At 40.5% G+C, this 13,899-nt stretch overlaps 1 protein-coding gene and 1 long non-coding RNA gene across 2 annotated transcripts in view; one reads left to right on the top strand and one right to left on the bottom strand.

Moving 5' to 3' along the window:
• Nucleotides 1–296: 296 nt before the first annotated feature.
• LOC121717920 lies at nucleotides 297–1,186 on the bottom strand. Its single transcript, XR_006033817.1, has 2 exons — nucleotides 1,025–1,186; nucleotides 297–692 (listed from the first exon to the last, which is right to left on the bottom strand). It is a non-coding gene; the product is annotated as an uncharacterized LOC121717920 (long non-coding RNA).
• A 3,104-nt stretch (nucleotides 1,187–4,290) lies between these two features.
• The window catches only part of LOC121718459 (B-cell receptor CD22-like), a 47,734-nt gene continuing 38,125 nt past the window's right edge, over nucleotides 4,291–13,899 (top strand). The window contains exons 1-3 of the mRNA XM_042103473.1: nucleotides 4,291–4,398; nucleotides 6,070–6,146; nucleotides 6,831–7,175. Of these exons, the coding sequence (XP_041959407.1) occupies nucleotides 6,092–6,146; nucleotides 6,831–7,175 (400 nt within the window). The 5' untranslated portion in view covers nucleotides 4,291–4,398; nucleotides 6,070–6,091. The remainder of the gene's footprint in view (nucleotides 4,399–6,069; nucleotides 6,147–6,830; nucleotides 7,176–13,899) is intronic.

Genomic DNA, 13,899 nt, shown 5'->3' with positions numbered 1-13,899 from the left:
ACTTGCGCTAGCCTAGCACCTAGCACCTATATATCCCATATATCCCACCGCCACACGGCCATATCTTTAGGCCTACTACCCACACAAATTACAATGGAAATACAATAGGCCTACATCACTTATTATTTCATTGACATAAGGCTAAAAATATGATGAACACTGGCATTTCTCTTTCCTATACCATATTATTGAACTAGTAGAAGAAAGAGGTGGCTTGTTAATATGAGGAGTGTCGACTTGTCCATCTGATCCAAACAAGTAAACCTGAGGAAAGGATGGTATGGAGTGTGTGAGGCTAACTTTGAATGGTATGGTTTTATTTGAAATTCACATTTTCAACAAATCCCACAATTTAACACCTGCATACATAGCCATATTCTGCAGTCTCCCCACAAGGAAAAGAATAGCACAATATTGATAATGTATTTTACAGCAAAAAAGAAAGCATCTTACAGACGATGCTGTTCCCACAATAATCAACTGCCCTAAACCCCCTCCATCAACTGCCAGTAGATGTGTCCTGCAGAGACATGGCATTGCATTGAGTGGTAGTTAAGCATTTACAAAACTAAATACTGTTCTTGTCTTTGAATTAACTAACATCCTCAATGGATTAGTGTGAATGCAGGAAAGCAGGATCTCTTTGTTTGGTTGGATGAAGGTTGAAGTCATATGGCCAGCATTTACAGCACCTAAAACACTGCAAAGTAAAAAAAAAAATACATCATGAATTACAATTATATTCTTATGTTCTTGAAATTAAGTTATTACACCTGCACATTTCTTTGCTTAATATGATCCTTCCTACTATAAATGCTGTGATGACACAATAAGACTGAAGACTATGATACAGCTGGAGAGGCTGCCAAGTGAGGCAAATATTACGACTGACTTCTTTGAGGCCATGAACAGGCTTTTTGATGTCTTAAATTCACGGTATTAATGTACATTCAAATCCGCTACTGCAGTTTTAGCATCAGTCAAATTGTGAAAACAGCACTTGATTACAAACACAAACACTTACTTCTCAGGCGCATCTCTGACCCCAATCCATGGCGTCGTCCTATAGGACCACAAAGCAGACATCAGATCCACCATCTTACGAGAGAGAGCCTTCAGTGGATTGAGTCTTGGACCTTCAGGTTGCTAGAGAACAATACATATAGTGCAGCAATCATTCTCAGTGTGTTAACTAAGTAAGGGATAATGTATAGAACGCCGGTCTTTATTGGGAAAATAAGTCCCGACAGGGCGAACCGGACCCCGAAGCGCCCTGAAGGGACTTTATTTTCCCAATAAAGACCGGCCAAGAACAATGTAATGACCCAACTCGAGGGGCGGCAACAAGCATGCATTTAAAAATTGCACTGCACACAATTGGATAGATCGTTCTATGTTCTATACATATACATATATACATATTCCATGTTCTATACATTATCCCGTTTATTACGCAGCTACTTGCCAAAACGAAACAATAAACTCTCCACGATTTGACTCTTTAGTCTACATAGCCTAGGCTATAGCCTATTTGTTACCGTTTCATCGTGGCTTTTGGTGAGAAACAAATAGTTCGCGCCACCCTGACTACACATTTGCCATCAGAGACAAACTAATACAAAACTATGTAATGTGCAGGATCGAGGCAGAGATCAGTAGAGAAAATCGCCGCGTCATCGAGGACAGACAGAGAGTATGGCGAAAAACGAAATGTTTCACTACGCTAGCTGCTAGGCTGATAATAAAATGCAGTGCACCAATACAACTGTGGAAATGCATGGATTCCAGTTTCTTCCAGTAGCAGCAACTGGAATCCATGCATTTCCACTGAATTATTTTTGGAATCTGATCCCTTATCATACCTGTTCATTCTTACTCGTTGCTCGACTTATCGTGACTAAATTCAAGATGGCTGCAAAACGCTAAACTTCGTGAAGATACCGTCTGTATAAATCGTCTTGTAAGTAAACTACCAGTGCTTTTTCAAAGTTCTCAATGTCTTGTTTTAAATGTCAGGGCCCTCGGAAGTCTACCAATGAAGTGTGGAGATACATTGAGCCTCGTAAATGGGTGTAAAACAGTGATTTATTTGCATGGCTAGCCCGATGCCGAAGCACCACTATTGAAAAAGCTGTTGGTAGCATCGGCTAACTAGCGCCAGATTTTGGAGTGCAGGGGACAAGCCGAGATGGGCTATGAGACATACGTTCACACTCGGTATCATGTTTCAATACACTTTAGGTCAATATCACACCGGAATTCTCCTTTAACTTATAGCCTACAGGTAGAAAAAAGAAAAAATGGTGATAACAAAGATTGTTAAGGCGGAGCAAGATATTTCATCAGGAGCCACTTCCGGGAACCCAGATCGCACGAGGGGGGGTCATAATCCCCCTTTATGCAGAGCTAAGGCAGCGACTGCTCCATTGAAGTCTATGGGCATAGCTCAGAATTTTACCACATATGTTAAGGTCTTGGTTCTATAGAGTTAGGAATGTGAATTTCGGGCACGTTTTCATGATCCTCAAACCCTTCTGAACATTCCAGGTACATTTTTAGCATTTTTGAGCATTCCAGTCTGGAGAAAATCGACTTTATATCAGGTGTGTGCCGGTTATTTATGCCGCTGCTGTTGGCCGGTTGCAACGTACGCTCATCAATACTTCATCGACACGCCTCTTTATGCAGACAGGATTCGATCCCCATTTCGCGCCCATAGACATGAACTACGACGAAGTATCTTGCTCCGCCTTAACAATCTTTGGTGATAATGTAACGTTAGCTAAGTTAGTTTGCCTGCTAGCTAGCTTATCAGTAGGCTATACAGTCTCTCAATGGGAATTTATGTGATCTATTTACCAGTGCAATAGCTACTTCTGTCTAAATAATAGGCCTATTTACCTCTCCTTATTCAGTGTAAACTTGGAAAAAGATCAATTGGGCCTTTCACACGGTCAGTTCTTGCAGTTCATTACCGAGTAAAAAAAACGCATAAAACCGTCAGTTTGTAATGTAGTCCTACAAGAAATGTAGCACAGTGGTTAGAGGAGTGAGCTCTGACCCCAAGGATTGTTGGTTCAAATCCAGGCTCAGCGCAACATAGAGTGGGGAAGTCCCGCCCCTTCCGTTTGCCTCCATGGGACCTATCTTCGGCAGTCTATGGCGAAAAAGAAATTATTTTCTGGTCCCGGTTGACTTGTGCCTTGAATTACCCATATGATGTTTGTCAATTTTAAAGACAATTTTTCATGTAAAGACATTTGCAGTTTGTTTCGTAACTATTGAATTACAACATTGTGAAAGATCGTAATTCCAACGACTACAAACCCACCAGTCGCGCTAGTGACGTTAGCTCATTCACAGCCACACTAGATTGTACAAGCATACCAGCAACAGGTCTTAATTGGGCTTTCCTTGCCGAAGAAAATACCATGAGTCAGAGAACATTCAGTGTATGAAATGTTTGCTTCCATTGGGCAATAAACGCAATTGACTTCAATTTCCATTCAACTTCAAATGTATTTCTATTCCATTTCCAATCTATTTTATATTCTGTTTCACAAAAACAAAAGACAAAAATATCACATCTGCTGTATATAATGCTGTGCACATTCCAATTTTAGCACTGAAAAGATTCACTCTTTTAGTGGTCACCTAGATCCCTCTGGAATACTATCTGAGTTCACAAGCTATTGTGAAGTTGTTATAAACATCAGTGCTCTATTGAACATGTTTAAATTTATTTCAGTTGTCTTAACACACTTTTTCAGCAATCTTCTGTGTTTGTTAATGGGACAAACATGCCCAGCAGTCATTACTTTTATCAGGATTAAAACTTGTGGGTTCTGACTGAAAGCTCCATCTGATGCCGTGCCCTCTAGTGGTAGAAATCAGTACTTTGCATGACATGTTTCTTTCCCATGTGTTAAATACACTTTCAGTATATTTCAAATGTATTCTCCACAGTGGGTGACATCAGTTGCCTCAGTTTGTTGGATAAGATGTGTTGAGATAATTGCTACTTCATTTTCTCTCAACTGTCATTTAAAGTAAACCTCCATCAGCTTTCTCTAAATGTTAAAAAGTGCTGACTGAGCTGAGTCATGATTGGTTACGCCCTGCGACATTGCCAATAAATTGCCACATATTGGTCTCACCTCCTGTCCTCACTGCGTGGATTCCCCCTTTGCTCATAGTGTGTCCTGTGGTTTCACATTAGTGCACAATATCTTGTGAAACACGTTCAGCTCTGTGGGGAAGGAAGTTGAGAGCAGCAACATCAGCTCCTTCTCCTTTTGGAATCCCAGTCGCTCACACTCACTGCACAATACAGTAGGTCAGCCGAGGCTGCTGAAAGTCGACTAACAGCGTAACGCGTTTCTGACCCCAACACGAAAAGTGAGTAGGCGTTTTTGTTTGTTTGTTTAGATCTGTAGGTTGCGAGAATTAGGGTATAGGGGCCTCTGTCCAGGTGGTTTCCTTATTGGGGGGGCTGGGGCAATAGGGCATGAGGGGGGAAGCATCTGTTATCTCAAAACGGTCATGAAAAACCCTGATGATTTCTTCAGAATAAATTATGTAGATGGATAGATAAGCTGCCTGATCCACACCATTCATACTGGCATGAGGGGAAAAATCATCTGTTATCTCAAAACTGTCATTAAATCCCCCGATGAAAAGAAAGTTGCATTGTCATTTCACAAAAGCCTATGCCCGTGCTTTTATCAAGTGAATGAATATTAGCAACACTTTCTTAAGGGGCACTTAACTGTGCGTCATAATTTTTTTCTTTTTTTTTTTTTTTTTTTTTTACGTTCTGATATTTGTGTTTGAGATTGACATTGACTTTAATTCCATGCCTTTTCTGGGCAGAGGATATTCACAAACTGCATTTTGAAACGGTTTCACATTAAATTATTTAACCTTTTCCTTTGCTTATAAATATCTTGATGTCTGCATCATCGTCTTTTCTGGCTCTTGTTTCTACAAAATGACTTACTAGTTCTACTCATTTGCATGTCCATCATACTAGCTTTAGATATTTTTTATTTTTCTTGCTTGTGCAAAACAGATTAAGGATTGCATCATTAGGGAATAATGCTTCTGGTCACCATTTCCTTTTTCTTCAGAGGGATGTTTATAGCTACAGTAAGTGACAACTGTGAGTAGAAAAAGCAAACGCACACTGTTTTTTTGAGGTGCTGGTCACCAGATACGTTAGCCTGGCTATCACCAGACTAAGCTCAATCTTTTAGTCTGGGGAATCTGCTCTGTATTTTCTACTGCACAAGAGGCGTGATCAACGGGCATAGTTTAAATGAGTCTGTATGCAACTGGATAGTCCTTCAACCAATCAGACCAACGATCTGGGTGTGCCAGGTGGATAAGCCAGTTTGTGATTGGTCCCCAAAGATTTGTAATGGAAGTGGGGTAGAAAAAATGGGAGGTTTCCAGGGCGAAATCAAATCGCCGGCAGATCAGGCTGGGTTTACCCAGTCTAGGGATACATAATATTATGAACAAATAGAGACCGCACACAAATAAAAAAAAAAAACAACATTTTGGCCAGTGGCCTTTCTCAAGTCTAGTTAAGTGACAACTACCATGTATCTCCAAGTAAAAGCACTGTTGGTTCTCTTGTGGTAAGCTTTTTTGATTGTTCTGGTTGGCTGACCTTCTGCAGCTCTGACACAATTGATACAGTCTCAAAGCTAATGTTACTTGAGTACATAGTGCATAGTTCACCTTGGTGCATGATACAGGAACTGAGAACTGGAGTGTGGCGAGTGGTGTCAGTGCAGTGTAACAACACAGACAACTCAGACAACTTATCCCCCCTGTAAAAATTGCACTGATCCCTGATCGACACCATCCACACTGACCCCTAATAAAAAAGAGAAGTACACACACACACACAAACACTTTGACAAAAAAACAAAACAAATTCCTACACTTTAATGTACATGTTGGCAAATTGTCTCATAGGTACCACTTTTAAGCTAACAAGAAGAAACCAAGCTTGCTTTATTACTGTCTCTGAAGTGCTATGGCTTGTCTTTTTTGTTTTAGAAAAGGCAGGTTGCTTGACACCATGCTAGTCACCAAAGGCCCTCTGATTTTCACAACAGTCCTGTGCATATCTACAGGTATTTCACTTCTGAGTTTGTATTGATATCATATCAGACTGTAGCTATATATATACAGTCTATGATTAATTTTTACCTAGGGTTGGTCTTGTGGATGCTCTCCTGCCTGAAATGGTTTCCCGTGACAATCAAGGCCAACATTTCAATGACACAACAGGCCCCCAAGGCATGGAGGATGATCACAAAGTGCTGAAGTTGCTTATAGTCCAAGGCATGGAGGATGATCACAAAGTGCTGAAGTTGCTTATAGTCCATGACTTATCTCACAGTAACAGACTATGAAAGTGTAATTTAATCAGCTTTGTTAATGTGCAGTAAGAGTTACTCACAAATGGTGCACAAAAGATTCCAACTATTTTGGACTCATTTGGGTGTCAGTGGGGTGCTGAATGACTAGTTTAACTAAACAAGTTAAAGTTGAATTTATTTTAAGGCACCCATAACAGTTTTTTTACCTTAACATAACGTTTCCAAAATCATTTTTGATGGCACATAACCTCATAACGTGACGAACAATACTTCTGCTATTGTCTGAGTGGCCCTCTATAGGCGGTTACCGACTTAGCAACTTTCTAGTTTTGGGTAGGAAACTAAGCACAAATGATGCGCAAACTAATCAAAATACTTTTATCCATATTTTCATCATATGGGGTGCTTTAACCTCTCTTTGATATGTGACTATAGGTGTTCTGTGTCAGCAAAACTACAATGTGACGTATTCCTCTACCAGCATCTGTGGTTTAAAGGGGTCATTTGTGGACATGTCCTGCACTTACTCATATCCAAGCGATCGTCAAATAAGAGAAACATTCTGGCACATCAATTGGTTATCTGAGATACCAACAGACTTGAGTCTGGATTCCAAATATCAGGGGCGTGTGGAATATCTTGGGGATAAAGTGAACAACTGTAGTCTACGAATCAAGGATCTGAGAGAGAGTGACATTAAGGAAAAATACAGATTCAGGTTGAGAACTGATGACCCAAAGGGAACATTCTCTGGATCGGAGGTCTCTCTGTCTCTTACTGGTATGTGATGTAAACCATTTTATATGTAAACGGACTTTGTTTCTTGCTGTTATGAGTGATAAATTAACACACAACACTAAGTTGTAGACATTAGATGTACGTACATATGATTGCATTTTGATATGAAAATAACAATATACGGCCTATTGTTTTACTGTCAGATTTTCATGTAACAGTAAGTCCAACAACAGTGAAGGAGGGCGACAGACTGACACTGACCTGCAGCACCACCTGCAGTCTGAGTAACAACCCCACCTACATCTGGTACAGGAACTCACAGCCTCTGAGTAACATACACACAACCAGCAGCAACACCCTGCCCATACCCTCATTTCGCAAGGAGGATAATGCCAATTACTCCTGTGCTGTAAGAGGACATGAGGCTCAGCCATCACCGTCTGTTTGTAAGTTCTGGTTACTTGCATTTTTTGTCGTCGTTTTGTTGGCACATTTGAAACTGAGAAAGGGTAGTATACAAGTATGTGACGTGTCATTTTACAATAAATAGCAAATGTTTTCCCCTTACGTTCAAGTCAAGTCAAGGTCTCTTTATTGTCCCCAAGGGGCAATTATTTGCACAGCCAGCAGACAGATATAAGGACAAAACACACAACAATGCGTAAAAACATAAAGCCAAAAAAATACCCGAGTATCTAAAACATAATAATAAATAGTTAAAACAGTCCTGGCAGACTGTTTAATGGAAATGGAAGTCGGGATAAAAGAGTTTCTGAGTCTTTTTTTACCTGCATCTGGGCATGGAGTATTTACGGCCTGAGGGGAGTAGCTTAAACTGGCAGGACAGGGGATGGCTAGGGTCAGCTGCAATAGATTGGACCACCTAGGGTCAGCTGCAATAGATTGGGCCTTCTTTGCCCCTCTGTTGGAGTAGGTGTGAGAGAGAGTGGGGAAGTTGATGCCTGCAATCTTGCTACATTTCCTGACAATACTAGTCGATTTTTGTTTTTTATGGACAGAGAACCAAACCAGCAGATAAAACAGAAGGTTAAAACAGACTCAATAAAACAGGAATAAAACATTCTCATAAAAATAGTGGGGTCAATGTTAAAATTCCTCAGTTTGCGCTGATGGGCTTTGGCACAAACAACATCAGTGTGTGAATCAAAGCATAGCTTGCTGCTTATGTTATCAAATTGTTATGTGATTAGGTCTCCTGTTGTGAAAAGTCCAGTAGTAGTAATGCTTTATCCTTTATTTGATATGTGACTAGGTGTCCTGTTGTGAACCTTTATTTGATATGTGACTAGGTGTCCTGTTGTGAAAAGCCCAGTAGCAGTAATGCTTTAACCTTTATGTGATACAGCGGGGAAAATAAGTATTGAACACGTCAACATTCCACTTTTTTACTCATAACTCTACTTAGGGACATTAATGTTTGGATTTTTTTATATGTGTGGATTACCTAAGTTAATACTAATGTCTGTAGAAAATTTCATGCAAATAGCCTCACTGGAAGTATACTTACTGAAAAAAATGTTGACGTGTTCAATACTTATTTTCCCCGCTGTATGTGACTAGTTGTCCAGAGTTGGCAAGACTACAATGTGACGTATTCCTCTACCAGCATCTGTGGTTTAAAGGGGTCATTTGTGGACATCCCCTGCACTTACTCGTATCCCAGCAATCGTCAAATAAGAGAAACATTCTGGCACATCAATTGGTTTCCTGATACACCAACAGACTTGAGTCTGGATTCCAGATATCAGGGGCGTGTGGAATATCTTGGGGATCACACAAATAACTGCACCCTACGAATCAAGGATCTGAGCGAGAGTGACATTAAGGAAAAATACAGATTCAGGTTGAGAACTGGTGACTCAAAAGGAACATTCTCTGGATCCGAGGTCTCTCTGTCTCTCACAGGTAATTCATATTTCAATTTTAAAAAATGAATTTACATATAAAAGAATTTTCTCTGTGGGAGTATGAAGTAACAACTTCATTGTATCTGTCCTGTTCGCACTACACACATTATTCGACAGTTAGATGTGCAGTACATAATGCATTTTGATTTATGGAAATAACAATACTGCACATCCTTTTGCGATTAGATCTTCATGTAACAGTGAGTCGAGAATTTGTGTCAGCGGGAGAGAAGGTGACACTGACCTGCAGCAGCATCTGCAGTCTGAGTAACAACCCCACCTACATCTGGTACAAGAACTCACAGCCTCATAAACACACAGCAGATAACAGGCTGGCAAAAGACTCCGTCAGCGCTGAAGATGCAGGTGAATACTCCTGTGCTGTTCAGGGACATGAGATTCACAGTTCACCTGCACAGACTCTCAGTGTCAGATGTAAGTATTTGATATTCAGAATTTATTTTCCCTGATGAAAATGTATAGATAAGCATGGCATGTGGAAGAATATGAGGACCATTGCATGACAGTCAACTGAATATATTTTACTGTGAAAAAGAGTTATATTTGTCCGTTAAGCCTTTTTTTGTGAGTCACAAAAGAGGGACTTTTATTCTGAAATGAAATATTTTTGACAGATGGCCCAAGACACACGTTAGCATCAGTCCATCCCTCTGGTGACCTGGTGGAGGGCAGCTCAGTGACTCTGACCTGCAGCAGTGATGCCAACCCACCAGCACACCGATACGCCTGGTATAAGGAAACTGGAAATCAATCTTCACAAGTTGGATCAAGTCAGAATTACAGCCTTGCGGACATCAACTCTGGACAGAGTGGACGCTATTACTGCGTGGCAGAGAACGTGATCGGACAGAACAGATCTTCAGTGGTGGAGCTAAATGTAAAATGTAACTGCTGGACTCTTGTGGTTGGGGGCATTATTGGAGGTTTGCTGGCTGGCCTTGTGACTGGGGCTCTATTTGGAGCTATGGTCTACAAGAGAATGTAAGTAGTTCTGTGTATGATGATCCCTTTCAACTCATATGTGTGTTAATATGAGTCATATTAGTTCTTTTCAACAGCTCATATGTGTGTTAATATGAGTCATATTAGTTCTTTTCAACAGCTCATATGTATGTTAATATGAGTCATATTAGTTCTTTTCAACAGCTCGTGTGTGTTAATATGAGTCATATTAGTTCTTTTCAACAGCTCATATGTATGTTAATATGAGTCATATTAGTTCTTTTCAACAGCTTGTGTGTGTTAATATGAGTCATATTAGTTCTTTTCAACAGCTCATATGTGTGTTAATATGAGTCATATTAGTTCTTGGTTGTCCTGTGTTTGGAACTGCAGTTTGTTACTGAGAAACTGAAGAGTGTGTAGATTGCGATTAAGAGTGTTTAATCAAATCTCACCCTTCAGGACACAAGCCAGAGAGGGGAGAGGTTCCTCCACTGCAGAAATGAGAGGCACCACCGCTGGATCACGGGTAACGGTGGAACTGTATCCTGTTTTCTTTACGTTGTGAAATACGGCTAATATATGGCATGCGGTTTTGTGATGTTTTGCTAATGTTTTGCTAAGGCTCTGTAAATGTTATTGATCAGTGTGTGCAAACAGCTCAGGTTGCAGTGCTCCTCTTAATACTTTATTGTTGTTGTAGGACTCAAGTGATGACACTTACACAGCTCTGAACCCTAGGACCATATCCCCGGAATATGACACTCTTGCAGTAAGTTCATGTCTCTCATCGTTCAGTAAGATGGCTATGGCTTTGACATTGATTGCTATTGGACGAGAGCTACTGTATTTAATGATTTGAGATAACCTCAGATTCTTCACAGCTAATAACTGTGAACTGTGAATCACTCAGCATTTGGAAATCAATTGTCTGACGTTTACGTTCCAAATCAAGAGAACAGTGATTGCATAACGTCACACGTCTAATTGAGAAATGTCAGTAAATGGAGAATAAATCTTCAAATTAACATGTTAAGTGAAGACAGGCGAATATACAAATTATGGTTATTCCAAATTGCACCATCTAGCATACAGCATGTCCAGCCATATTCTGCTGATGCCACATGCACAGGTTCTCAATAGAGAAGTGATGAGTTCTATCTGACATGTCCATGAATATGAGTCTATTTTGTTGTTTTGCGCAAAATAATGTTTGGGTATTTTTTTGTTCATTACATTTCTTTCATGTGTGTTGCTCTCAGAATCTGAAGGTCTCAGCTGATGGCGCCACCTACACCCCTGCAGCTTCAGTCCCAACTGAGCTTCCAGACTACGAGAACTAAGGCAAGACAGAATTACCTCAGAGCGAGAGGTAATGCCCCCACCAACCCACACACACACTGCACACACACACACACACAGTCACTGCTCCACTCCCCTCCCGCCCACACACACATCTTCTGTCATCACTCACATACATCATACATACAGTACTCTGCTTGCAATAGTAAGTCCCTTCACCATACTTGCAGTACACTGCCCCCCCTCTCCCCTACATACACAGCACATTATTTCATCAGGAAGCTTCTCCAACACACATCCCCAACATACTTACAGCACACTGCACCCCCCCCCCCCCCCCCAATACACAGCACATTGTCTCATGAGGAAGCTTCTCCAACACACATATTGCACACTGCCCTCTCCCCACATACACAGCACACTATCCCATCTCCCCTGTCATCCCCCCAACACACACACCAAGACCCCTGGCAGTTGGGTTAGCCCCTTGAGCCGTGGATCTGCCCAAGGTTTCTTCCTTGGTAAGGGAGTTTTTTCCTTGCCCCTGTTGCTCTTGGGTGCTCCTTGTTGGTGCCCCCCCATCCCAATCCTCCCCCACCTTCTTATGCAGCCCTTGCCACTTAATCTACTAAACCCCTCTTCTACTGCACTTTTTACCCCCCCATAATTTAACTGCATTTCTTTCTTCCAGTAACTATATGTATGTGACAATAAACTTCCTTGTATCCGCCCCAGCTGTGGCGCAACTGGCTGGGGCACCTGCACCGTACGCCGGCGACCCGGGTTCGATTCCCGCCCCGTGGTCCTTTCCGGATCCCACCCCTGCTCTCTCCCATTCGCTTCCTGTCACTCTCCACTGTCACTATCATTAAAGGCATAAAAAGGCCAAAAAAAATATATACTTTAAAACTTCCTTGTATCTTTGAGAGAGAGAGAGCGAGAGAGAGACTGAGCTGGAGACTCTGCATCAGATAAAGCTGAAGTGTTATGACTGGAGAGACTTACACACAGCTGCACTCTGAAACCCATTATTTTCAATGGCTTGTGCACACAAGAACTGGTTGCCTCTGCTCCGAGTTGGACTTTGACTGCGGCACGCTATAAATAATATATAATAAATCATATATAATATAAATAATAAAGCTATAAAGACCCAAAAATCTTTGGGTCATTGGCTCATCCAAGCGCAATCTAGTGGCGAGCGCACGTCCTTGAAAATGTGTGCTCTCCTTTCATCTGATGAGTGGGAACTGTTGCTGTTCCCTTGTTCACTCAGCAGAGGGTGCTGAAGGTGGAATGCTGAAGGCTAAAATCATTTCTTCTTTACATTCCCATTCTGGAATATTTTATGCAGACAGAACACTCAACAGTTCTAGGCTTACTGTACATCAAGATATTTCATATTGTTGACCTTGTTCATTCTTATGATTTTATATATCACTTGGTGTAATTTTGTTGAAAAAATACTCACTTGTTTGCTTCCACACCTTCTTGATGTAAACAACAAAGTAAATAACTTTCTGTTTAGAAAATATATTTTGTTAAAAAAAATTACTACAAGTTTCTTGTTTACTATATTATCAACATGGAAAACTCATATAATCATATCATAGCTATATTTTCTTTGTTCATATATTACAAAGTTGTAAATGGACGGTTTAATTCTAGATATTCTTCTTGATAGTCAATCTTGTTTAAAGGTGTCTGCAATAACTTCAAACACATAAATGCAAAAAAGGTTTGTTTCAAAAGCTTCTGAGGGCAGTAAAATACAGTTAAGAACAAAATTATTCATACCCCTGGCAAATATTGATGTAATATTGATTTTCTCTTGACCAATGTGTTTGTTCTAACTGAAAATGACACTGCCACATGCCAAAAGGTTGTAAGACAATGTGGTAGAAACATGGAATCATGTTCTTTTTTTAAAATTTTTATGAAAAATGGCATGTCCAAAATTATTCATACCCTTTTATAATCAGTGGAAACATCTTTATTTGCCATCAAAGCTCTCAAAATGGTTCTTATAATACCTACCAAGCCTCTCCATGTCTCCACAATGATTGTAGACCGCACCTTTTTAACAGCAATCCTGGTTTTCAGTCAGGAACGATTATTTGCCATCACTCTGGCCTTGTGATCACTTTTTTGACGGATTGAGAGTCTGGATTAACATAGGCCTTTTTTAACTTGTTGGACAGGTTTTTCCCTGTCTGACGTTTTCTACTTGTCATGAAAACTTCACACGATGGGTCTTTTAAAATGATTGTGTTACCGTTTTGTGGTTTCCGCTGAGAAAACAAATAAATCACCACAAATAGAACTTAAAAGTTTCAGGTGTTACATGGCAACAAATTACTTGCCGACTTTCACTCTCAATGAAGTTTCATTGTGATAAGCGAACCAACTATTCACAGAGAGATATGACAGATGTCATTTAGAAGCACAAAACTCATTTTCCTTGACAGTGGTCTGTTATACTGAAGGGTCAGACCTCCAAACGTTGGAATGGAGCATTCTACAGCATTATGAAGAGCCCTGCAATAATGCAGTATTACAGTACATGTTACATG

This window comes from Alosa sapidissima, chromosome 9, assembly GCF_018492685.1.
Source record: "Alosa sapidissima isolate fAloSap1 chromosome 9, fAloSap1.pri, whole genome shotgun sequence".
Taxonomy (NCBI): Eukaryota; Metazoa; Chordata; class Actinopteri; order Clupeiformes; family Clupeidae; genus Alosa; species Alosa sapidissima.
This window is presented reverse-complemented; position numbering and strand designations above follow the sequence as displayed.